Here is a 27352-nt window from a genome sequence, read left to right as displayed (position 1 = left end):
GAGGGAAACGTGGAGAGGAACGCAGAGACCGAAGGGTGAGGTTTCTAGGAACAGATTTCGAGGCTGCACCGGGTTTAGGATGGCTGATAGTCCTCCTCGGTCGGAGCCAGCGACACCGCAAGAAGTCGGTGGCGACTTCAAGAAGCCAGCTTTGCTGGTGCCCCGGGCGGTGCGGGATAAAGACCCGGCTACCAATCCCTCAGACCCTGAGGAGGTGAAGAAAGAAAGGCCCACGGCGCTGCGGGACCCCGATTCTGGGGAGCCCGACGTCCCGCCACCTCTGCTGGACAGCGGGGACACCAGGAGTCCACAGGAGGAGCAGCCACGTCCCCCCACAGCATCTTCTTCCCCTGGCGGTTCGGCCCGGGCTCCCCCCTACCAAGAGCCGCCATGGGGTGGCCCAACCACGGCCCCCTACGGCCTAGAGACCCTGAAGGGCGGCACCATCCTTGGCACCCGTAGCTTGAAAGGGACGAGTTACTGCCTTTTCGGGAGGCTGTCTAGCTGCGACGTGTGTCTGGAGCACCCTTCTGTGTCTCGTTACCATGCTGTGCTGCAGCACAGGGCGTCCGGCCCAGACAGAGAATGCGAGGGCCACAGGCCGGGCTTCTACCTCTACGACCTGGGAAGCACGCATGGCACTTTTCTCAACAAAACTCGCATCCCACCCCGCACCTATTGTCGGGTCCACGTCGGGCATGTTCTTCGCTTTGGAGGCAGCACCCGGCTCTTCATCCTGCAGGTAAGTAGAAAAATCTAGACTTGGAATCTCAGGAGCTCACCGGGCTGCGCTCCTGAGCTTCTTAAGCTTTTGTTGAGGAAGGAAATTCTCCCGGTCAGCGATTACAAAAGTGGAGGGATCAGTCTGGCCCCTCATCTCCAGACCTCTGTACACATTGCTGTATTTCTGAAAGTAACTTCCAGATTTCTGAACTCTGAAAGAACTTTTTTGCTTGGTTCATAAGGGACCAGAGGAAGACCGAGAGGCAGAATCCGAGTTAACGGTGACGCAGTTGAAGGAATTGCGCAAGCAGCAACAAATGTTGGAGAAGAAGATGCTAGGAGAAGACTCAGATGAAGAGGAGGAAATGGATACCACTGAAAGAAACAGAAATACTAGTAGCCAAGATGATGAGATGGGTTGCACCTGGGGAATGGGTAAGAAATTAAAATTGCTGGCATAGCTTAATATTTTGAATTCATTACTAGTAGTGCCCTTGAATGCTTTTTTTCACACAATTTTTCATGACTTTGAGATAGGGAAAACATAATTTTCACTTTACTGATGTAAAAAAATTGAATATGGTCACTATGGAGTTCTTTTAACTTGTTCTTAATGCACTCTGTTGTTCAAAACTCGTCCTCAGCATGCAATTAACTTTTTTTTTTTTTACCATTTAATGGCAAAAATATTTATTAAATACTGGCCTTGTGCTATATGATTATCACTGGAGGGGGTGGAACTACATTCAATCAAATAAATGGGATATTAATATAAGATATTATCTTGATTTTTCATGCTTTGTAAAAATATCTTTGTAAAAATCAAGATATTATCTTGATTTTTCATGCTTTGTAAAAAATGTAGAAATTTGTAATATCTAATCAGAGAAAGCTGGTCCCTTAGCAAAAAGGATACATTGAATTTTCTATAACACCAGACATTTTGAAGGATGGATATTCAGGAGATAGGACTATAAAAAGATAGAAGATGTAGTTGGGAAGACAAGATAAATATTATGAAATTACTTGAAGTACCAAACAAAAACTAGAAACCATACATATACTAGAGTAAAGGTTCAGAGAAGGGAGCAATCACTGAGGACTTAGCCTTGTGCTATCTAATATGGTAGCCACTAGCCACATGTGGTTACTGAGCGCCTGCAGTGTGGCTAGTCCAAATTGACATGTGCTGTAAGTGCAAAATACACACTGAATTTCGAATATTTAGTCTGAAAAAAGAATGTAAAATATCTCATTTATTTTATATATATATATATTTTCTTTCTTTCTTTCTTTCTTTCTCTTTTCTTTTCTCTCTCTATCGCCCTCTCTCTTTCTTTCTTTTCTTTCTTCTTTTTTTAGACAGGGTTTTGTGCTGTCACCTGGGCTAGAGTGCAGTGGCATCATCATAGCTCACTAGAACCTTGAACTCCTGAGCTCAAGTGATCCTCCTGCCTCAGCCTCTCACGTAGCTGGGACTACAGGCGTGCACTATCATGCCTGGCTAATTTTTTGTATTTTTTTTGTAGAGTTGGAGTCTCACTGTGTTGCTCAGGCTGGTCTCCAACTCCTGGCCTCAAGCGATCCTCCTGCCTTGGCCTCCCAAAGTGCTAGGATTACAGGCGTGAGCCACCGTGCCTGGCCCAATATATTTATATTGATTACCTGTTAAAGTGGCAATAATTTTGTCTCTTATCATTTTTTAATGTGGCTAACAGAAAATTTAAGATTACATATATATGTGTTTCATTATATTTCCATTGGACAGCACTGACTTAGGTCTTTGTGAAACTTTATAAGGAGAAGAGTTTTGAGCTGGAACTTGAAGGAGAGGAAAAGCTGTCATGAAGTTGAGCATTGAGATTAGTATTCAGGATAGCAATTGATGATTTTAAAGGAGTAATGAGTAGACCATTCTACCCGGCAGATATAAAAAGTATTGGGAAATTATATTGGAAACAAAGTATTAAACCTGAGTGTGAGAGGAGAAGAATGCCAGGCTGAGCACCTCAGATTTTTTCCCACAATGTGGTAGGTAATTTTGCTTTTAAAATATAGTGATGGAGGAAAAAAAATTAAGATGCCACAACAAGTTTTGACGTTTCATACAGTTTAGAAAACCTGAAGATGCTCATACTGGTGATTTTGTGGCTGTTTCACCCCCTGCCCCCCAAATACGTATTTTTCTTTTCATTCCAGATAACTGTACCTTTATGCAGCCTGAAAGGATAGTGGGTGTCATTCACATAGTCTCTTCTCATGTCTGATTATCTTTCCTTTCTTTCCCATATCCTGTAGGAGAAGATGCTGTAGAGGAAGAGGCTGAAGAGAACCCCATTGTTTTAGAGTTTCAGCAAGAAAGGGAGGCCTTTTATATAAAGGATCCAAAAAAGGCTCTCCAAGGTTTTTTTGACCGAGAAGGTATGTAAACAGATTCTGACCCTACCAGTAAAATGTATCCTTGTTTTCTAGAGCTTCAGGTAGAGCATTATACTTAGAAATGCTATATTTTATCTGCTGTCCTCCTTGTTCAGTTCTTGCATTTGTGGTTGGTTGCTTCAGGTTTATATTAAAATCATTCCTTATTATTTTAGTGGTAGAAAAAAAGAAAATCACAAAAATCTTTTTACTCTTTCTTCTCATCTTGTAAAAAAGGAACTATTTTTTCCTGACTCATCTCATTCTTAAAAGATCCTGGGCTTTGGTGGTGGGAAAATTGAGCCAACTTCATGTAATTCGTTATTCCTAATTCATCTGATTTTTTGTAATTCCTAACATGGATTTTGACTTTATATGATTTTAAAAAAATGTTTCTACAGAGAATTGTTTCAGTAGAAATACTTTGCGAGGACATTTATGTGTATATATATGTGTATATTTTATATATGTGAATAATATATGAACTGGCTGCTTTCTATACTTAATACTTATGCTTCTAAAAACTAGGCAACTGTTATAAAATAACCACTTAAGTCTGTAACTTGTAAAAAGTGTGAAAGCTACTATACAGTGTACAAAGCTATGTTGGAGAGTTGACTGTTTTGATCTCAGTTTGCTTTTTTCTTTGCTTCAAACTCATTCTAATTTTATTATCAGATTATAATCTCCAGGAATGATATGAAATGCATTGAGATTTATTATTCAGTGTGGTTTGGGAACTTATTTAACCTTTGTTCTCATTTCTCGTATCAACTAGTAATTTTCAGATCCTATTGACATTGTTTTGTGTTTTTTTCTCCCACAGGAGAAGAATTAGAATATGAATTTGATGAACAGGGACATAGCACTTGGCTCTGCAGGGTGAGGTATGTTATTTTCTTATTAAAGCCCATTTCTGGAAAGTGCCCAATTTCAGGTTTAATTTATGGTTATAGACAACAACTCAAAGAGTAACTTAAGTCTTAATTTTAGGCTCTTCCTAAATTTGGGCTTTGATAGCTTAGTAACACTTGTGTTATTGGGGAGTCAGGTGGGATGGGTGAGAGGTGGAAGGTAAAGATTTGAAGTCCAGCCTTGGCAAGACAGAACAAGATGAACTGAGAGACTGAAAAACCATCTAAAAAACTCACAGCTATTAGCATATTAGTTGTTTTCATGAGGAATGGAGCTTAGTGCTATGTACAATTCCCACCAAACCAATGCAGATTACCTGTGGATGATTCGACTGGAAAACAACTGGTGGCTGAGGCCATTCACTCAGGAAAGAAAAAAGAGGCAATGATCCAGTGCTCACTGGAAGCTTGTCGGATCCTTGATACTTTGGGATTGCTGCGGCAGGAAGCAGGTCAGTATATAGGAGCCCTTTCTTCTTAAAAAGAAAAAAAAAGAAAAAAAAAAGGAAAATTTAACACAAAAGGTAGTAAAACCTCTTTATAGGGGAAAAGGTAAATGTACAGAATATTTTGAAATGAAAAGAAAAAGAATCCTGATCTTAATACCCTAAAGTAGCCATTGTTTATATTCTCCCAGACATTTTCTATGCATATATAAATGTGTGTTTGGAAATAGATCTTTTAACAAAAAGCAAACACTGATACACAAATATAGTCACATTACTTACACTCTTTTGTGACTCACTCTTTTAACATAAGGATGTATCATGGATATTATCCATATCAATATGTTAGATTTACCTTGTTTTTTTAAAGAAGTCTGGCTATAGCAACACTTATTAATAGGCTTATATTTTTATTTATTCTAAAATTAATTTTTATTATTGCAAAGGAACTTATGTCTGGTCTAAAACTACGAAAAGGCTTATAACAAAATATATACCCGTTCCTTGCCCTAATGCTCCTCAGTCCTCTTCTGTAGCACCTTTAAACTCAGTTATTTCTTCTGGCATTTAAAAATACCTCTATTTCTGAGAAACAAGAATATCCTGATATATTTTGAATCTTTTATTTTATTTTATTCATTTACTTTTTTTAAGAGATGGGGACTTGCAATATTGCCCAGGCTGGTCTCAAGCTCCTGGCCTCAAGCAATCCTCCCATCTTGGCCTCCCAAAGTGCTGGGCTTACAGGTGTAAGCCACTGCGCCCACCCTGTCTCTATGAATTTAACTACTTTAGGTAGCTCATATAAGTGGAATCATGTGATATGTCCTTTTATATCTGGCTTATTTCATTTAGCATAATGTTTTCAAGGTTTGGCCCTTTCTTTTTATGTATAGTTTCAAAGCTTATAGAATCCTCTTTCAATAGTTGATGGTGATTTTTTAAGGTGCTTGTCTACTTGCCTTCTTTCTTTCTTTTTTTTTTTTCTTAAACTTATTTTATTTATTATCAATTATTTTTTCCATCTCTAGTATCTCGGAAAAGGAAAGCCAAGAACTGGGAGGATGAAGACTTTTATGACAGTGATGATGACACATTTCTTGATCGAACTGGCCTGGTTGAGAAGAAGCGTCTGAACCGAATGAAGAAGGCTGGCAAGATTGATGAGAAGCCAGAGACCTTTGAATCATTGGCAAGTTTTATTTATAGAAGTGGCTGTGGTAGTTTAATTTTTAAATAAAATAGTGTATTATTTAAATATGTTTTATGATAATTACAATTTTTAAAGTAGTAGCATTGAAATGTGGCACTGAAGTATAACTTTTGTGATCTTTAAATCTAATAGTAACAAACAACTAGTCTTATCCAAGTTGTTGGGAAAAAAAATTTGGCTTGCTGCTAGAGATTTTCCTCCATGATGATATTGATCCATTAATGAACATTCTTTGGATATGATAACACCCCCAAAAAAGAAAGGAAAAACTTCCAAGTTAGGGCAATCTAAGGTGAAATTGACTTTAGGCTTCTGGCAGCTAAGAGGAGTCAAAGGAATTTTGAGGAGCATAGTGTGGTAATATATAGTCATAAGGTGGCATTAGTTAATATGTAGGTTAATTACTTACCTATTACCCAATAGGTAGGTAATAGTCTACCTATTTGACTAGAAAAAGCATAAAAAGATTAATATTGCAGAGTTTGAGAAGAGAATGAGGAAATGGACTCTCAAACATTTGGTGGGAATGTACAATACAATCTTTTTTATGGTCAGTCCTGTAACATCTTAACATTAAAAATGCATTGACCCAGCAATTTCATTTTTAGGAATTTATCTTATAGATAATTCATTTATAGTAGTCTTCAGAGCTTAAAACATTACCCATCATCGATCCTTTTGTTTAATCAATGAAAACAGAGACCTTGAGCTCTTTCTTCTGAGTAAAGTCTGAGTTATTCATTCTGTTTAATTCTGAGTTCTTTAATTCAGAAATTAATTCAATTAGAATTAGATAATCAAATGAAAAATGTTAACTCCATAAGAAGCAGATTTAAATGGACTTCTAAATTATCTTCTTAAAATTTATAGTAACAATAGTGAAAATAAGAGGAAGATCATAAGGAAACATAGTTCAAAAGAAGAAAAACTAACCCTGTTGATTTGGGTGTGTTACAGGTTGCGAAGTTAAATGATGCTGAAAGGGAACTCACTGAAATTTCTGAGAGGCTGAAAGCCTCAAGCAAAGGTAAGTCATTTATCAAATATTTATGGATATATTAATACCATATATAGTGCACTATGCTAGGTACTGGGGCTACATTGGTTAGTAAGATATGTCCTACAGAACATGAAGCCTTTCTAAGGGGCAATAAAGCATTTTAGAATGAGAGAGAGCATTATAAATAATTTGCTTTTACATCTTTATTTAATAGTTGAGGTGAATGAAGCCCATTGAGATAAAATGACTTCTCAGTGTCTTACAGCTACAACGTGTTTTCTTATTCCTAATATCAGTGATGTCTTCTGTACAGCTTTTGTTAGTGACTTTTCTATGGAACCTCTGAATTTAAAAATATTAGAGACCATCTTTTCTAAACATGTGTTATCCCTTTCTTGGACAGCTCTATCAGAATCACCATCTCAGGATTCTTTAGATGCATTCATGTCAGAAATGAAATCAGGGAGTGCATTAGATGGTGTGTCCCGGAAGAAACTTCACCTGAGAACTTTTGAACTGAGGAAAGAACAACAGAGACTTAAAGGGTTAATAAAAATTGTAAAGCCAGCAGAGATTCCAGAACTGAAAAAGTAAGTAAGTCTTAGTTATGTTTGGAATTTTAAATAAGCAGGGCAGTGTAGATAACATTTTGAATTTTCCCTTTATCTTCTTAGGTAATCATTATATAGTAGAAACATTATACAGGGAACCTTTGAAGCACAGAAAGTTGTGGTTTCACAGAGTAACTAAAAACCTGTTTGATTTGTGAAATATAGACTGCTAGAGGAATTTTAGCAAAAACTATATTGATTTCTGGTTCATTAGAAGGCTCTGAAGGGTTTTACTTAAGTCTTTTAGTGCAGAATAAACTTCTTTAAAAAGCAACAAGCACAAAAGACTAATTTCTTTAATATATAAAGATCTATGAATGGTAAGTAGACAGCCAACCACCTTAGAGAAAAATAAGCAAATGATGTCAACTTACAGGGCACAGAAAAAGAAATGCAAATATCTCTTAACTATATACAAAGATGCTCAACTTTGCTCATAAGAGAAATACAAATACTATAATGTAACACCATTATTTATTTGTGGATTTGATAAAGGTTCGTTAAGTATGATGATACACTGTGCTGATGAAGCTATGTTGAAAAGGCACTTTCTTATATTGCTCATTGAAGAGCAAATTAGTGCATTCTTTATACAGGACAAATTGGCAGTATCTATCCTACTTACAAATGCACATACCCTTTGGTCTAACTATTTTATTTCTAGGAATTTGTCCCTTACATACATAGAAAATGATGACTATATATTGCAGCATTGTTTATAATGGTAAAAGATTAGAAATCCCATAATGTTTGTCAAAAGGGATGGGTTAAATAAATTATAATATAGATGTACAATAGAATACCGTATAGCTATAAAAAATGAGGAAACTATGTAAGATATGGAAACACTATCAAGATATATTAGGTAACAAAAGCAAGGTACAAAGTATGTAACAGGTACTATCTGTATAAAAAATGATGATAGGGGAAGAATAAATAGGTAAGTAGGCCATTGCTTATGTAGGCATAAGGTCTGTTGAGGTCAGGTTCCCTAAAAATAGACTCTGAGATGGGGATTTGTCTGCAAGTGATTTATTAAGAGAGTGCTCTCAGGAGAAATCTGTATGGGCGTGAGGTAGGCCAGTGCAGGGGAAGAAGCTGGGCAAAGATGTGATTTCAGGAGAGCCTGAATGGTGCCACAGATGCCATGGAGGGAAGGGGCTTGGGCTTATACCCTCCTCAACCCTTCAGTGGCCATAACGGGTGGGGGATTGGGGTGTAGCAGTTCTGAGAAGGTTGTAGGCATGAGCTTTTAGCAGACAATGTCTGCAGTAGCTGGTTGGCCTGGTAAAGGGAATCTGGGAGGAGTACCAACAGCACCTGCTACTGGATCTCTGGAAAGATTTATAAAAACTGATAACATTGATTGCCAATGAGGAGGGGAACTGGGTGGCTGGGGGACAGCAATGGGAGGAGAGAACTTTTCCCAGTATATATCCTTTATACCGTATGAGTTTTGAACATATGAATATAATTTCTATTCAAATATACTGAATTTCTTAAAAAGAAAGTCCCGTATGAAATAGCTATACTGTTTTAGTCCTAAATTTACAATAATGTGATTACAGTTCTAGTTTTGAATGCCAGATAGCTGGAAAAAGTAAATTATATTAATAATTTTGTTCCAATAAAAAATATTTGTTAATAAAAGTAAATCTCTGCTTTGAAAAAAAAAAAAACACCTCTCAGAGCCTGGGTATGTGAAAGTTAATATCGTATACATTAAGCAAGAGGAGGAAGTGGGGATTTAGAGACCTTTCTTACTAGGAAAGCTCCAGTTCCCACAAGGAAGGTGGAGAGAGGAGAAGAGGGAGATCCCTGAGAGGAAAGGCTCTGACTTACATTTTCCTTCATAAACAAGTGGCTGGAAGTTGTGAAGTAGGGCCTAGCGTGAAGCAGGGTTTAGCTTGCCGTCTTTCTCTTTCTTTTTCTTCTGGTCATAAACCTGGGGTTAAAGAAGTGGAGCTAGATTAGAGCACACTAGATTAGCTTTGACAAGAGCTTGGCACAGCCACATTTCAAAATCAGGAATGACAATCTTGAATAGTAGGGTTTCTCATTGTTTCACATTAAATCTACACCTAGTCATTTTTTAATCTCTTTTCTCAGGAATGATAAATCTTAGATGATTTTAAAACCACAGATGAAAAGATGAGCACAGATTGTCCTTTAATGCCTGTATCTGTCGTTCCTAAGAACCAGTTGACAACAACTTAGTGTATTTAAATACTTTTTTTTTTTTTAAGTATGATTTCTTCTTTTGAAAGTGGTGAAAGCATAATCTCCTGGAAGTTAATTTTCTTGTTAACTTTGATTTTGGGGAAATTATTGGAACAGATGAATCTAAATCCATTCACAAACATCTAAAAGATTATTGAGTGATTTGTAAACAAGATTTTGGTAATAATTCTTCCTACACTTGGCTGATATTTTGAGTGTGTGTGTGTATGAGAGAGGGAGAAAGATCCAATCTTTCAACCTAACAGTATTTTAAAATTTTGTTATATGTGGTCTCATCAACAAATTTCAAAAATGTAGAGTAGGTTATTGTAGAAATAAGCAACCCTCATGAGCACAATCCAGGTGGGCATCTCAAAAAGTGACACTGGCTAGCCCAGGAGTTCAAGGTTACAGTGAGCTATGATGGCACCACTGCACTCCAGCTTGGGCAACAGAGTAAGACCCTGTCTCTAAAAAAAAAGAAAAAATTGATACTAGCTAGATGATTCACCCACTTATGAAGTTTAGAAAATTTCTTATTTTCTTTATTCCTGTGCTGTCCAGCATAGCACCCAGTAGCCTTGTGTGCTATTAAAATTGAAATTTTAAAAAATTAAGTAAAATTAAAAATTCAGATATTCATTCACACTAGCCTCATTTCAAGTGATTGACAGCTGCATGTGGCTGGCTAGTGGCTACTGTATAGAACCTTTCCATCATTGCAGAAAATTCTGTTGGACAGTGGTTGCTTTAGATTGTCAGTAAGCATTTATTAAGTCCCTCACCCCTGTGTATAAAACCTACAACTTGATGCTAGGAGCATTACATAGAAGAGTATCTAGATATTGAAAGCTACCTCCTTTTACATAGATGTAGAAGTAAAATGTTTCTGGAGCCCTTTCTCATCTGTACAGAAAATTCATCCCCAAATTACTAGCAGGTTTATTCAAAGATTTATATATAGTTTGGATATTTAATACAGTGATTCCTAGATCAGTCCACAAAAATCCATTTGACTCATGTGATATTTGAGTTACCTTATTGATAGTGAGGGGACAGGTTAGTAGTAGAATTACACTTCTTGGGTTTAGATCTCAGCTCTATCAATTACTTTTTAGGCATTTTGGGGTAAGTTATATAACTTCTTTGATCCTCACTTTCCTCATCTGTAAATTGGAGGTAATTATGGTACAAAACTTAAATGAATAAAGTGCTTAAAGTACCTAAAGTGCTGGCATATATATTACCATCATCATTTGTAACGTTGGTTTTGAAGAGAAAAGGTAAAAACTCTGGAGGCATATCTGGGGTAAACAAACTATCAGTGAGTTTTAATTCCAATTCTATAATCCTTTAATTTGATAAGTCAGCCCTTGCAGGGGTTCTGGGCCAGAAGACATAACATCAGCTTCTTCCAGAGCCTCCTCTCCTGCTGTCAGTCTGTGTGTTTGCTTGGCTTTCCTCCCTTTCCTACTTTTGTACTGGCCTGGATGCTGTGTATCTTCCCCCTCCTCTTCTTACTTGAGGATTGAACTTCCACACTTTCTGCCTGCCACACTCATCTCCCAAGCAACTCTTGATGGTGATTCCCATCTTCTGCTTTTTCATCTCTACTGGGCCAGTCTTTGCACAGGCCAGCTCAGCTATTTGATGTAACTGAAAAAACACCTCTGTTGCTGTTGGTTTTATCTTTCTATGCCAGAGCCTTCCTGAGGCCTTTGAGGAAGGGTGTGAAAGGTAATGATTTGGAAAAGGGTCTTTTGGGCCAGGCAGGCAAGATTCTTCTGGCGGCCTTAGCAAGGGAATGGATTTTATCTCTGGTAGGGAGAAAGAGGGTAGGGCTGGGCTCAAGAGGGCCGCTGAGGGGATTAGACTTAGGTAAAAAAAGGTAGAAGTGGCAAGTGGGGCTTCAAGGTGGGCCAGGGTAGCCAGTGTCTGGTATGGGTCACTATGAGTTAGAAGTGCCAGTACTGTCCTTATACTCCAGTTTGCAGGGCTGTCCCATGGTCAATGTGAAGAAAGTGTAGGGCTTTCTTCCCTAGTCTAGTATGGTTATTCTAAGCTTTCCTCTGTCTCCTCATGCCATCTTCTCATTGCCACCTTTGTCTACTCTCTGAGTGTCTTGTCAACTGAACTGCCATACCTTTTGTTTTTACTCTGTTTTCTCCTTCCCGTTTCTAATTTCAACTTTTCTCTTCCTCAGCTTTGGCCTAGTGGACTTAGCTTTTATGACTATTTTTAGCCAATGAGAATGTTGACAAGCTCACCAGTTGCACTGTCTCTCACTATGCCTTTGTCAGTATTACAAGGGTGTACTCCCTAAGGCACTCTTTAGAGGTTGGCGGGAACAGGGCTTTATACCATGGATCCATCCAAGTAAAGACATGGTCATAATTATACATTGCCCTTTGCCAGTGACCTTTGTACTGTAGTCATTTCAGAGATTTGAAGTCATATAGCATGTTGCAAATTGCTAGACTAAGAGAGCAGCCTCATCTTGCCCTTAATAGCTCTGTGTCTTTGACAGTCAGCATTACTGTTGTTCATTAAAACTCTGCTGTCCTGAATACCTCTTTCTGTTGTTGCATGCTTAGATATTCATTTTGTGATAATTTTTGTTTTGCCAAAACTAACTGGAATAAATATGTATAATTATTCTTTCTTCCTAGGACTGAAAGTCAGACTACAGATGGAGAAAACAAAGCTAAAAAACTCTCATTGCCTCTCTTTGGTGCCATGAAAGGAGGAAGCAAATTCAAATTAAAAACTGGAACAGTAGGGGTAAGTTGTGAGTCAGGGTGTTAAACTTTTAGCCCTTGAGTTATTCCTGAGTTAGTTTTTCTTTCTTTCTCTTTTTGTTTTTGAAAATGCAAATGACTCATTCCCTAGTAATGTGAGAAAAGGCTATGGGCTTGTTCTGATCACATCTTTTCCAGAACTTTGTTCTTGGATCTTTCTCTTCAGCTTAGGGTTATTAAGAATTGGTGAATTGATTCATGCCAGTCAATTTGCAAGTAAATGATTTATAAATTAGAATACCAGTTTATTAATTTCTGATGACTGTTGCATTTAGGAATGGATCTGGGGCCAAGCACAGTGGCTCATGCCTGTAATCCCAGTGCTTTGGAAGGCTGAGGTGGGAGATTGCTCAAGGCCAGGAGTTTGAGACCTGCCTGTGCAACATAGCAAGACCCTGTATCTACAAAAAGTAAAAAAAGAAAATTAGCCAGACGTGGTGGTGTGTACCTGTAGTTCCAGCTACTCAGAAGGCTAAGGCAGGAGGAACACTTGAGCCCAGGAGTTTGAGCCTACAGTGAGCTATGATTATGCCACTGCACTCCAGCCTGGGTAATGGTGAAGCCCTGTCTCTTAAAAAAAAAGAAGAAAAGAGGGTTTCCTGTGTTAGATGCTTTTTCCCTGGTGGATAGATGTAATATTTAGACTATATTGTTAATAACATAGTGTGTCAGCTGGGCGAGGTGGCTCATGCCTGTAATCTTAGCACTCTGGGAGGCTGAGGTAGGAGGATCACTTGAGGTCAGGAGTTCGAACCAGCCTGAGCAAGAGCAAGACCCTGTCTCTACTAAAAATAGAAAAAAAAAAATTAGCTGGGCAACTAAAAATAAATAAATAATAATAAATAAATAAAAATAATAAAATAAATAAAAAAATTAACCAGGTGTGGTGGCGAGCACCTGGAGTCCCAGCTACTCAGGAGGCTGAGGCAGGAGGATCACTTGAGCCCAGGAGTTTGAGGTTGTCGTGAGCTAGGCTGATGCCATGGCACTCTAGCCCCTGCAACAGAGTGAGACTCTGTCTCAAAAAACAAAAACAAAAACCTGGTGTGTGCACCTGTCTCTGCCATATTATTTTCCTTACTTCATTTAATCCTTCTAACACCTTATGACATGTAGGAATGTTTATCTCTTACTGATGAGGAAAGAGAGAGGTTAAATACCAGATCATACTAGCATTATGTAACTAAGCTGGCAATTAGATCGCGTCTTTTGTCCCTTGAGTTTTATGATCTTTCTACTATCTGTAACATCTCACTGGCATATATTTTTGCTTTGTGTATATTCCTATTCATAGATTCAGCTTTTAGAAGGTTTTCATCACGCCAAGGAGCTGAACTTTGAGTGTTAGCTTTCTAGAGCAGCCATAATAAATGGCTTAAGCAACAGAAATTTATTTTCTCACAGTTGTGGAGATTGAAAGTCCAAGATCAAGATGCCAACAGGGTTGGTTTCCTCTGAGGCCTCTCTCCTTGGCTTGCAAGTGGCTCTCCCCTGGTGCCTCTTCACATGGTTGTCTCTCTGTGTACTTGCACCCCTTGTGTCTCTTTCTCCTTTTACAAAGACACCAGCATTATTGGATTAGGACTCCACCCTAACAGCGTCATTTTAACTTAATCACCTTTACTTAATCACCTTTAAAGACTGTATATCCAAATACAGTCATGTTCTGATGTGTTCTGCAAGTTGGGACTTCAAACTTAAATTTTGGGGATGGGGCGGGGAACACAATTTCAGCCCCAAACACCTTGAATTAGGGTATACTGCCCTCTGGTGGCAGAGGCTTGAAGTCCCAGCTCTATATTCTGAATGAGTACGATTTACCCATAATGGAGGCTTTTTACTAAAAAGCCCTCCTTAGAGGATTACTGCACTAAATCATATTTTAAAAGATGATATAAACAAGATAAACTTTGGTGCCTTCTCTCTATTCTATAACTGTGACCAACTTTTTCTAATAAGTGCTTTTATTGAATGGTCTTGAGTGAATATTTGGCCTTATTCTTTAAGAAATATTTCTTCACGATCTGTTTTACTGATTGTCTTGTCTTATTTCCTTGAAATTATGCTAAATCTAAAATGAAAAAGTAGTACATATGATTTATTTCTTAGGAATGTGCATTTGATTTATTCCTTAGAAGATTTTGTAATAAGATATTTTAATATCATAAGATAACAGGACAGAATGCCTGTAGCTGCTACTCACCTGGAATAAATGTTTTAGTTCCCTACAAGCTGTTTTCAAGTGTTTGTATTTAATAATCTTTGACCTAGAAACTATAAAGATACTTGTTTAGGGTCCTAAGATGAATAAAATTTCATGTGAAAGTCCTTCCAGCAGACTTCTCTGGTACATCAACCTAGAGAGGCTAGACATTCTACACATTTAGCTTAACCTTCTTGAAGAGATTTTTCTCGTATTATCATTAGGTAGAAGTACTTGTTCATGGTTTTGTTTCCCTCATAGAAGTTACCCCCCAAGCGTCCAGAACTCCCTCCAACTCTATTGAGAATGAAGGATGAGCCTGAAGTAGAAGAAGAGGAGGAAGAGGAAGAGGAGGAAGAGAAAGAAAAGGAGGAGCATGAAAAGAAAAAAGTAGAGGATGGAAGCAGTAGGCCACAGGGAGAGATAGAGCCAGAAACAGCAGCACAGGAAACGAGGCCTCCCACGGATCTCACACATTCTAAAGAAACCCAAACCCACGGTAATACTTTCTTCTTGTATTGTTCTGTGGGCAATTGCATTGATTGTGGATAGGTTTTAAAAAGCAAGGCCAGTTCTTTTTTTTTTTAATTTTAAAATTTTTAAATAGACAATATTTTCTTTACTCAATTTTTTTAGTTTCTCTTATTTCAAGTGGAACAGGCTGTAAGCAAGGCCAGTTCTTTTGTGCATTTTGACTTTGTATATGTGATACACTGTCTCTATAGTAAGGAAATAAACTTTCTTGGTTTCCCTTTGACTGCCAATCATTATTTACCCCCTTTGAAAATTAAGGGCGGATATTTCCAGTCTGTTCCAGAATTACAGAAAATTGAAAGCTGTGGAATCTAAGGCCACAGCTGCTGTGGAACAATTCTGACCTGCTGCCACTGTATGAGGTGGACGACAGTGGAGTAGGGTGGATGATAGGGCCTGATTACGTGGCCTTAGGAGAAGTCACCCCTTACTCATTTTTCCCCATCCCTAAAGCAGAAGCTAAGCATGATTGTACCTGTTGGAGTAAAGTTCTTAAGAAGGATCATGCCTCATTTATCTTTTTGTCTATAGAACCTAGCAGAAAATCTGGATTTTATAGTATCCACTCACTTTAGCAAATATTAATATTTGATGAAAAATATTGAAAGAGGGAATTGATGGATTTTTCAAAGTATTTTTTTCTGATTATAAAAGGAATATATGTTCATTTTAGAAATTATAGATCATTCATAAAAGTCCAAAGAAGAAAAGAGAAATCTCCCACAACCCCAGCCATAGAGATCATTGTTTATCCTTTTAGTACTCTTTCATTCCTTGTCAACTGCAGGAGTTATTTTTCTGCAAATTGGTCAAACTGCTTAGGGAGGTAGAGATCTCACAGAAAATAAGGAGCATGAGGAGAAACATAAAAACTAGAAGTAAATGTGTGTGGGAATGCATGCATGTCTACTTCCAAAACAAACTAGGCTTGTCTGCATAAACATACCAGGCCTAGTATGTAACCTTTCTCTTGAATCACCTTCAGTTGTCTGAGAAACAGAAAAGTTACTGTTTCCTCATCTGTAAGAGATAAATCTTTTGTATTTATATTCTACTTTGTTTAGTTATTGGCAAAATGCCTGGCCTTCTCAAAAAGATACTTACATACTTTCTTCTGAGTCTGGTCTTTGGTCCATACATTGTGAGGGTGGATATAGCATGTCAGTAGGAAGGGGAGCAATATGTGTTATATTTTTTTGTTAAAGGGACCAAAGTAAATATGTGTATAAAAATAGCACAGATTTTAAAACTTGGTTTATGTGATTAAATAATTAGTAAATCTACAGATCCACAGCTGATGAGGGATTACCCCAGGCCTTTTTTTTTTTTTTGGAGACAGAGTCTTACTCTGTCTCCTGGGCTAGAGTACAGTGGTGTCATTATAGCTCACTTCAACCTCAAATTCCTGGGCTCAGGTGGTCCTCTTGCCTCAGCCTCCTGAGTAGCTGGGACTACAGGTGCGTGCTACTGCACCTGGCAATTTTTTTTTCTATTTTTTTGTAGAGATGGGGTCTTGCTGTGTTGCTCAGGCTGGTCTGGAACTCCTGGGCTCAAGTGATCCTCCTGCTACAGCCTCATAGGATGCTAGGATTATAGGCATGAGCCACCGTGGCTGGCCAAGGCCTTTTTTTAATCGGTGTTTTTTTATTAATTTTTTACAACATTGGGATTATATTATACATTCTATTTTATAACTTGTTTTTTCTTCTCTTAAACTATTCTTTTTAAAATGTGGTTTTTAATAAGGGACATAGTGGTCCATCACATGCATGTACCATAATTTATTTAGTTAATTTTTAATTGTTAAATATGTAGGTTATTTCTTAATTTTTGCTATTATTAATACAAACATGCTTATATATATAATAATAAATCTTTGTGCTCATCTATGATTTTTTTTTTTTTAACATTTTCCTGGAAGTAGGGTTTCTAAGCCAAATTTCTAGCCTTTTTAAGACTTTTGGTAAGTATTGCCAAAAAATTTTCCATGAAGTTGGCAAGTTTTTTAAGTGGAAAATTGGTAGTTCTCTATTATACATCTGGAGGCACATTTATTGAAAACCTTATTAAGATTAGCTGAAGCTGATGATAGTAAAACTGGATGATTATATATGTATTTAGCTTTTCCTTTTGTTTTCTTGGCTTTCCACCATGAATTAAATAATAACAATATGCTTTGGTACTGCTTTTTATAGAAAACATGACTCAACTCAGCCAGGTGGAACAGAATAAAGATTATCAAGAGATTAGCAGAACAGCTTCATCACTTGAGGAACCCTCAGGCAAGTAGTACAGGAGACTCCATTGTTGCTCTGCACACAGGCGGCTGACTGGTTTTATAGAGGAGGGGCTGGCAGCTGACGTGGAGGCAGCACAGAGAATGGCCTTACTGATGTTGGGTAGATGCTGCCGCTAGGCCCCTGGACAAAATTGGAATGTATGAGAGGTTTGTGTTTGATGCCATGCCAGTAGCCTTTCTTGTACTCCTCTTCTACCTCCTGAAGTTCCTTCTCCCTGCCCCACAAAGCACCTGCTACCTCAGTGCTTCTCTGGCTGTGCGAAGCCCTCCACAGTTTTACATCTCCCAGAGCCGAGTATGTAACTATAATGGGAGTGGTTCCAAAACTATTAAAAGACATTGGCTGAAAGTTTGGCTGAGTAAAAGAACTACTTTCTCTCATTTTACCTATGATGGTTAAACGGTGGACTAGTAAAATCAACCTTATTTCCTTCCATGATGTGGTTATATTCCAGCTTGTAGAATAGCCTTAGGATTTAAAAACTAGAGTTATTAGTGAAGGAAGAATTCTGTCTTCTTAATATAGTTTTTATAGCAGTAGAGGAATTTTTGAGAACTGGATTGTCCTGGGCATCTTTTCTTCAGTAATTATAATGCTCTCTTAGGAATAATTTTCTTCCTATTTTACTTACACTGAAAATAGCTATTGCCATTTTTTTTCTTTCTTATATTAGCATCAAAGAATGAATATGAGAAAAGCAGAGATGAATTGAAGAAAAAAAAAGCTTCTGGTCCAGGCAAAGTAAGTATTTCACTTCTCTGGGAGTAAAAATGAACCCCCTTGTCATGGGCCACATCCAGGAGAGTAAATCTTACTTTGGAGATTGACTTAACAGAGTCCCCAGTAGCCTTATCCCTGCCCCTTAGAAATCTGGGTTCTCTTCTATTTATATTTTTGAATTCTCTATTGTCTTCATTCACCCTGTTCCCTATGACCACTCACATACGAGTTACCTCTTTTATTAGTTTATGAATCTTTGTTTTGCCATACAAAGACATTGTAATAACATGCTTTTATATTCCTCCTTTTACTACACAAAAGGTAGAGTATAATATACTCTATTCTACATCTTAATTTTTTTAACTTATTATGGAAATCATCCTATATTAGTATATTGAGAACTTCCTACTATATGGCTATACTTTATGTAGCCAGTTCTCAATAGATGGACACTTGGATTGTTTCCAGTTTTTCATTACAACAGTGCTATAATGAATAATCTTGTGTATACATAATTTTATGTGGATGTGGTAAGCTCCCAGAGATAGGATTGCTGGGTTGTGTCAGGAGGTCCCTAAGACCACTGGCAGGTTAGGTAATTCACAAGAGGACTCAGCATATGGTTATACTTGCAGCTATGATTTACTACAGAGAAAGAATACCAGGCAAAATCAGCAAAGGGAAAAGGTTCCTGGAGTGAAATATGGAGGAAACCAGGCACAAGCTTCCAAGGGTCCTCTTCTAGTCAAGTCACACAGGATATACTTAATTCCCTAAGCCATGAGTTGTGACAACATATGTGAAATATTGCTAACTAGGAAAGCTCATAAGAAACTCAATGCCCAGGATTTTTATTGGAGACTTATCACCTAGGCATTCCCTGCCTATCATGTACCTAAATTCCAGATTTTCAGAAGGAAAGCAGGTATTCAGGATAAAACATATTGTTTGTACAGTTTAGGCACAGTGAGCCACTCTTGTCAGTTAGAGTAGTAGTAACCCTCCCGAAATCCAGGTTCCCAGGTGCCAGACAAGGGCCAACCTTACAAACAGGCTTTCAAAGGCTAGCAGTGAGCCTTACTCTGTTAACTCTTTTCTGCATGTTGATCAAAAGGCAAATGCCAAATTTCCCTTTCTGGGGGTTATACCATTTAGCACTCATACTTGCAGTATATTAACTACCCCTTTTAAAGAGGTTCACATCACTTTTCACTGGCTGAAAACCAGCCTGTTGCGGCTTTGTGGAAAAAAATCTAGGTTCAGAGAGAATGCTCTCACAAATAGATTACTTATGTCAAGATCAGCAATGGAAACTGTTCTTTCCTAGTTTTTGTTTGCTGACAGGCATAGGGACAGTAATTCTTGGAATTAAAATTCTTTTGAATAAAAGAAGCCATTTTTGCTAACATTTTTGGCACATACCTGTAATCCCAACTACTCAGGTGACTTAAGACAAGGAGAATCACTTGAGCCTAGGAATTTGAGGCTGTAGTGAGCTGTGACCACACCACTGTATTCCATCCTGGGTGACAGAGCAAGATCCAGCCTCAAAAAAAAAAAAAAATCAGGCACGGTGGCTCATGCCTGTAATCCTAGCACTCTGGGAGGCCAAGGCGGGCGGATTGTTTGAGCTCAGGAGTTTGAGACCAGCCTGAGCAAGAGCAAGACCCCGTCTCTACTGAAAACATACAAAGAAATTAGCTGGACAACTAAAAAATATATATATATATAAAAATTATCCAGGCATGGTGGTGCATGCCTGTAGTCCCAGCTACTCGGGAGGCTGAGGCAGTAGGATCGCTTGAGCTCAGAAGTTTGAGGTTGCTGTGAGCTAGGCTGACGCCTCAGCACTCTAGCCTGGGCAACAGAGTAAGACTCTGTCTCAAAAAAAAAAAAAAAACAAACCCATAAAAAATGTATGAAATAGTCCATTTTTTTCTTTGCAGCTTCCAGCAACACTTTCTTCCAAGTATCCTGACGATGACCCGGACTACTGTGTATGGGTCCCACCTGAAGGTAAATTATTTTTACTTTTCTTTTTCTCTAGGATTTATTTATTTATATTTTTGAATAGGTAATATATATTTAAGGTTGAAAATAAGTTAAATTACAAGAGAATGTAGTGAAAAGTCTCCCTTCTGATGGAACAGGTAGATCTAAAGAGATGTATCAAGCAATATAATTTGTTTACCCTGTTTGGCTCCTTATTCAAACAAACAACTGTTAAAAAAAAATTGGCCAGTCAGATTAATTTTGAACACTGGATATTTGATGATACTAACAAATTATTGTTAATTTTTTAAAGTTTGAATGATGTTGAGTTATGTTTTTTGGAAAAAGTCCTTAAAAGTGTTCACAGACAGCTGGGCGCGGTGGCTCATGCCCGTAATCCTAGCACTCTGGGAGGCTGAGGCGGGAGGATCACTTGAGGTCAGGAGTTTGAGATCAGCCTGAACAAGAGCAAGACCCCGTCTCTACTAAAAATAGAAAGAAATTATCTGGGCAACTAAAAATATATAGAAAAAATTAGCCAGGCATGGTGGCACATGCTTGTAGTCCCAGCTACTCGGGAGGGTGAGGCAGTAGGATTGCTTGAGCCCAGGAGTTTGAGGTTGCTGAGAGCAAGGCTGATGCCACGGCACTCTAGCCCGGGCAACAGAGTGAGACTCTGTCTCCAGAAAAAAGAAAAAAAAAAAAGTGTTCACAGATAGAATGACATCTGGGATTTACCTTAAAATAATCCAGTAGTGGAGGATGAGGGAAGATAGGGGAAGGGCAATAATAGATAAAGCAGGATTGACCACAGTGATAATTATTAAAGCTGAGTGATGAGTACATGGTGTTCATTATATTTTTCTATTTACTTTTGCATGTGTTTTAAATTTTCTTTATTAAGTTAAAAGAAAGAAAAAAAATTCTGGTTATGCCTCAGCTACTCAGTTTTTTCCCTCAAAAAACAATCAGATATTATCAGTTTCTTATGAATTTTTATACATATATATTATAAAATGCTTATATAAGTGATAAAATACATAGTATTTCACCACTTTTTTACACAAATGGAAACATATTCTACATGTTGCTATTAGCATTATGTGGAGATCCTTTCATAGCTATTCTATAGATTTCTTTTTTTTTTTTTTATGGCAGCATCATTCTTTTTTATGGTATGGCTGTACTTATTTAAACAGTTCCCTCAAGGGTATCTGCTATGTTTTTAGTCTTTTGCCATTACAAACAACTCTGCAATAAGTACCTCTAATGTATGTAATTTTATAATATGTATAATATATAAAGTATAGAGGTACATCTATAGAAAAATTTGTGAAAGTTAACCTGCAAAGGTAGGAACATTTTTAAGATATTATAAGTTGCATTCTATAGAGATTGTACTGGTTTATGTTCCTACACACGCTGGTAAGGCAGTGTATGAGATGGTTATTTCCCTATATGCTCATCACAGTTTGCTTTTTCTATGGATGCAGTTTCTAATATACTAGTAATTAACAGAAATTTAATTACTAGAAATGTTTGCTTTTTATATGCTAATAAATAGTAGGGTAGAAGTGAAAAGAGAACATATTTTGAAATTGTAAATAAAAAGTAAAATTTTTATCACAGAAGAAACCTCTTTATCTGTTTTCTTTTTGTCCTACTGATGTCTGGATATCTTGTCCCTCCTGACACTGGAAGAGTGAATGTATTTATTTCTTTTTTTAATGCTCTGATCTAGGCCAAAGTGGAGATGGCAGAACCCACCTTAATGACAAATACGGCTATTGATTGCTTCAGAATCCCAAAGGAAGACCTTGTGGACCATGCAAATTGGGGTATTTGGGATAATATATGAAATTGAATGGCCAGAAGTGAAGATGATCATTTGGAAAATCTGGTGACTGGCCTTTTCTTCTGTCCTCTTGGCTTCCTAAATCTATCTGTCCATCTGATTCTTCTGAATTTGATATTTATGTTTAAAAGTGTTTGTGTATGTATGTAAAAAGGGAACCATATATTTTGAGAATTAGTAAAGTGAGGGACATGACTCCATAAAAATGAGAAGGTGACAATGTTTCTAATGTTGATTAAAGGTCACAGCCTCTTTCACTAAGATTTAATGCTTTTCTTGGGGAATAAGGTGCTTCTGGTGGTTAGGTTGTAGGATTCACTGATATTGCCTCCTCAAATAACTGTTGAAATATGGGGTTATGCTATGGGTGTGACTCTCAGTTCCTGTCATTCTTGAAACTAAAAATAGATTCACAGGGCTTCCCACTGCCTCCAACTGCAATCCTCCTGCCAGGTGTGAGAACAGACCCTGACTAATCAGGACATAGTTAGCCATTGCACCACCTCATGCATGCAGGCACTAGTCCTGATAAACATGGAGCCGGATGAATGTCCAGGACTTGACCAATCAATCAGTTAGTCATTTCTTTTGTGGAAAGATGCAAATAAGTCATGGAATGAACAGCTGGATGTGTTCTGCCCAGTGTGGGGCTTCTCACCTCTGTGGAGAGGGGAATAAAAGTTCCTTCCTCTTTGGAAACAGGAAGAAATGCTAGAAGATGTCTTATTCTTTCCCCTCACCCTCCCCGTCATGAATGCCTCACTTCCATAGAAAGGAAAGCCTAAGAGGGGCGAAGTGGAGAGCATTTGGGTTTGGCTGAGGCAGACTAATCAGCAGGCAGGAGAAGTGCTGTGGCCCAGCTAGAGAGTGGATGAGGCGAACACGTTCCTAAAATGGATTACACATATGCACGGAGGTAGGCAGGAAGCAGTAATGAGCAACTTCAGTTATCCTGACAGATGTGGGAAGTCTGGTCTGCTAAAAGTGATAAATCCTTCATCTCTCAAAAAGGAATGTTGGTATTATGAGACTCTATAATGGTGGACTTCATTTAAACCAACAGGGAAGAACTGGTTGATGATATAAGAAGTGACAGGAATTTGGGTAGGGAGTGACCATGCTATCTTGCATTAAAACAGTGGACAAAGGTCTGAGCCAGATCAGTGGGCTTCAAAGATGAAAATCTACCAGGGGTGGGGAACCTCCAGCCTTCTATTTTAATAACATCCTTTTATTTTTATTAATGCATTTTTGTTCATCTTTCATATTTTTATTTTATTTTGAAAACAAATCTAGGATTTGTTCTGTAAAATTTGGCTTCAGTCAAAAGGCTTAAAGATCTAGAAGGCCACATGTGGCCTTAAGGCTGCAGGTTCCCCAATTGTATGTGGGACCCTAATACTTGATCAGGTAAAAGTATGCCTGCTGTGGTTGAAATGAAGGCAAAGGGCTTGGAGCTCTACACACACCCCCCTCTCTTCCTCACTGTACCCTCACAGTTCTCACAATGACCCTGAGGAATCCTGGGGGCTCCACAGAACATAGTCTGCTAATAGGAAGGCCAAACGTTCCTACCAAATGTTCTGGGGACACTAGGTATGGTCCCATGTCTAGAGATGCTGAAAGCACATAATACTCCTTATGCTGAAATAAAATCTAAATATGTAGCCTGTACAGTTAACATCAATGGTCGGTGGACTTGTTTTAAAAGATCTGCACATGAATCTTAGCTCCCTTTTATTAAATAGGAGATTGGGCACATGAGTTAAATTCCCCGAGTCTCAGTTCTGTTGTCTGTGAAGCAGGGACAGCAGTGCTTCCTGCTCTTGGAAACTCAGATTTGTTCTGAGGATCAGATGAAACAATGTAGGTGAATGTACTTTACAGGGCTTTATAGATGTTAATAGTTGTTATTACAAAAAATGAATAGATCATAACATCTGGGCCTGATTTCCCTCATCTGTGAAAAAAAGAGATGGGATTAGATCAGTGATTCTCAACTGTGGCTGCATATTAGAATCACCTAGAGAAATTTAAAAAAATTTTAATTCCAATACTTGGATCCCAGTTCAGTCCAGTGTAATCAGAATCTCTGAGGTTTCACATGCATTCCAGGTAATTCCAATGTGCACCTCATGGTGGAAAACCTCTTGAGCACTTTTTTCTTTAGTAAACTTTTTCTGTTAAAGGCCAGATATTTTAGGCTTTGCAAGCTGTCCAGTCTCTGTCAAAACTACTCAGTTCTGCTGTTGTAGCGCAAATGGTGTTGACAATATACAAACGAATGAGTGTAACTATGTTCCTATAAGTATATATAAAAACAAGTGGCAGGCCAAATTTGGCCCACAGGCTATAGTTGGCCAACCCCTTCTCTACAGTAATTCATCTTCAAGGTCTTATCTGGCTCAAGATGATCTTTATAACATCTTTAAAAAATAACATGTATCCCACTTCATGTATATATGAAAATTTTTTTTAATTTCAGGATATTATGGGAGTATAAACATTTTGATTACATGTTATGACTTTGCCACACCCAAACCATGATTTGAGATGTGCCCTTTCCTCCCTACAATGCTCACCACGTCTATCAGTTGTGAGTTTACCCATCCCCAACCCCCAAAGAATATTACTACCGTGTGAGCACCTTTTCTATTCAAAAAGCTAATTATCCTCTCCTGCAACTATATGGGTTGCAGTTTTATGGTTACCAGAAATCAAGGTAGTCCAGTCTCCTTTTCTCAGAAACAAAAGTAAGCTTCTTAGTTGTCAAAAAAATTCTGTTACTGCAGGAATACAATCTGATAACTGGTCCGCCTTCCTGGCCTTTGCAGGAGTTCTGTATATATCTGCCTGTATATTTAAAGAGCAATAGGAAGCCGTGCGGGTGTTAGTGATGATGAAATGATCAGGTTTGGGTTTTTGTTTGTTTTTGGAGATAGGGTTTGCTTTGTTACCCAGGCATGAGCTATGTGGCATCAACACATAGTTCACTGCAACCTCAACTCCCAGGCTCAAGTGATCTCCTGCCTCAGCCACCTGAGTAGCTGAGACTACAGGGATGTGCCACCATGCTTGTCTAAGTTTTCTATTTTCTGTAGAGACAGGGTCTCACTATGTTGCTCAGGCTGGTCTTGAACTCTTGACCTCAAGGAATTCTCCTGCCTTGGCCTCCCAAATTGCCAGGATTACAGGCGTGAGCCACCACGCCCAGCCTAGGTGTGGGTTTTTAAAAGAATGCTCAAGCTACAGTGTAGAGGAAGGATGGAAAAGGGCAAGAAGATGCAGGAAGACCACTTAGTAGTCTACAGCAGGAGTCTAGGTGAGAGATTATGGCTGCTTGAATTAAGTGCAGGTTGAGATGGAAAGGGGTAGATGGAGTCCAGCAATATTTTTAAAAGTAGAATGGCTAAGAATGGGTGATGGGTTTGTCTGGGGGTGAAGGGCAAGGAATCTAACAGGATTCCTAGATTGCTGCCTTGTACATCTGAATGGGTAATGGGTCATCCACTGAGGTAAGGGAAGCACTGGAAGAGGATGCAGGTAGAGGTGGAGGTAAGTTGAATTTTGGACAAGTTGAGCTTGATGTCCGTTTGAGACACCTAAGTAAAGATGTCAGGAAAGCAGTTTGGATATATAGGTCTGGATCTTGGAAGAGAGGGCTGGAAAACAGTTGCTGGGGGGCGGGGCCTCGGGTGGAGGCAGGCAGTGTTTCTTGGTACCAGTAGGTGAGGTTAAAGACCAAGTGACAGGAATTTTGCAGGCAGACCCCAGTCTTGGATAGCTGATCTCCCTATCTTTGGAACAGGGAACAAAAATTTTCCTGGTTATGGGTACTGAAATATTGGAGGAAAAAGAGTAAAATATATGTACCATAGTGAGGAACATTTTGGAGAGAAAAAGGAATATGTATTTAACATTAAAATAAGTCTTTTTGTTCACTTTAGGGATTTTCTAGGGGACTAAAACTTATCTAGAAAGACAAAACTTTCTTAACTACTTTTTATTAAAAGTTTCCATAATAATAGTAGCTACGATTTATTTAGTGCCAGGCATTCTGCTAACTGCTTTGTGTGGATTCACACTTAATCTTCAGAATAGCTCAGTGAGGTAGGTACTATAATTTCCTTATACATTTGAGGAAACTGAGGCAGTGGAGGTTAAAACTCTTGTTTAAGGCCATTCAATAGCCTATGAATTAGACTGGAGCAAAAGCAGTCTCACTTATGAGTCTATCTCTTAACTCCCCAGTATATTGCTTTAATTTTTTAATAGACTTTATTTTTTAAAACAGTTTGAGCAGTTTTAGGTTCACAGCCAAATTGAGCAGAAAGTACAACTGGTGTTAGTGGGAAATGTGTTACACCAACTTCTCCCACTATCAAAGTCCCACCAGAGAGAGTTACAGTCAAACCTACATTGACACATTGTCACCTAAACTCCAGTTTATATTAGGATTCACTCTTGCTGCTGTACATATGGGTTTTGCCAAATGTTTAATGACATGTATTCACCATTACAGTAGCATACAGAATAGTTTCACTGCCCTAAAGTTCTGTGTGCTCTGCCTCTTCGTCCTTCTTTCCCATTCAGCCCCCAGCAGACATTGATCTTTTCACTATCTCCGTAGTTTTGCTTTTTCTAAAATGTCATGTAGTTGGATACTGCCTTAATTTTTAAGAATTCCCTGCATAATTAAACAGACTTCACAGAACATTCTTTTACCTTTCATTATTAAAAATATCTTTTATTTCTAAAATTAAGGATATTTTGAGAAGAAAATATTAAAAGCAGTACAGTCATCTTAAGGATATTGACAGAAAAAGAAGGAATGAAGCATGGGCAAAAAAATTTAAATGCATAAAAATCTTAGTATCACCATAACACAACCACTGTTAGGATTCTGTTCATTTCAGCGTTGCACTGGAACTTCATTTTGGAAATGCACCAGCTAAAGTTGGATGTCCATTATCGTTATCATTAAGTACAGACTTTGTCATTGTATTGTAAAGGAAAAAACACTGGCCCCAAATTCAGAGACCTGTATCATGTGGCTCTTGCGCTTAGTAGCCTCTTAACCCTGAGCAAGTCATGAGAATAGGCTGGATGACTGGAGGGGACCTTTAGGATCACTCAGTCTAACCCCCTTGGTCTAAAGGTGAAGAAACCAAGACCCTGAGAAGTTGTGGCCCACCCAATTCCAGTCACCACTGACTGTGGAGCCTCAGTACAGTTAGTGCTAGCACACAGTTAGGCTTTCCTAACTCCTCCTCAAGGACACCTGAGAAGACCAAATAATGTATACAAAGACACTTTGATAACCATAATTTGCTACACTATTATTAACATATTGTCTATTTCCTTTGTTACTTTTTTCCTTGTCTTTATGCCTTTTCCTGAGGGTT

The 27352-nt window shown here is 38.2% G+C and overlaps 1 protein-coding gene across 1 annotated transcript; it reads left to right on the top strand.

Moving 5' to 3' along the window:
* Window positions 1–61: 61 nt before the first annotated feature.
* Window positions 62–23143, top strand: SLC4A1AP (solute carrier family 4 member 1 adaptor protein). Its single transcript, XM_069493837.1, has 14 exons — window positions 62–742; window positions 966–1158; window positions 3022–3144; window positions 3968–4028; window positions 4368–4507; window positions 5533–5693; window positions 6672–6741; window positions 7118–7304; window positions 12215–12326; window positions 14808–15045; window positions 17276–17362; window positions 18054–18121; window positions 20047–20116; window positions 21834–23143. Exons 1-14 carry the CDS (start codon window positions 80–82, stop codon window positions 21881–21883), a joined length of 2223 nt encoding a protein of 740 aa, XP_069349938.1. The 5' UTR covers window positions 62–79; the 3' UTR covers window positions 21884–23143.
* The last annotated feature ends 4209 nt before the right edge of the window (window positions 23144–27352 follow it).

Source organism: Eulemur rufifrons, chromosome 19 (assembly GCF_041146395.1).
Source record: "Eulemur rufifrons isolate Redbay chromosome 19, OSU_ERuf_1, whole genome shotgun sequence".
In the NCBI taxonomy this organism is placed as follows: Eukaryota; Metazoa; Chordata; class Mammalia; order Primates; family Lemuridae; genus Eulemur; species Eulemur rufifrons.
This window is presented reverse-complemented; position numbering and strand designations above follow the sequence as displayed.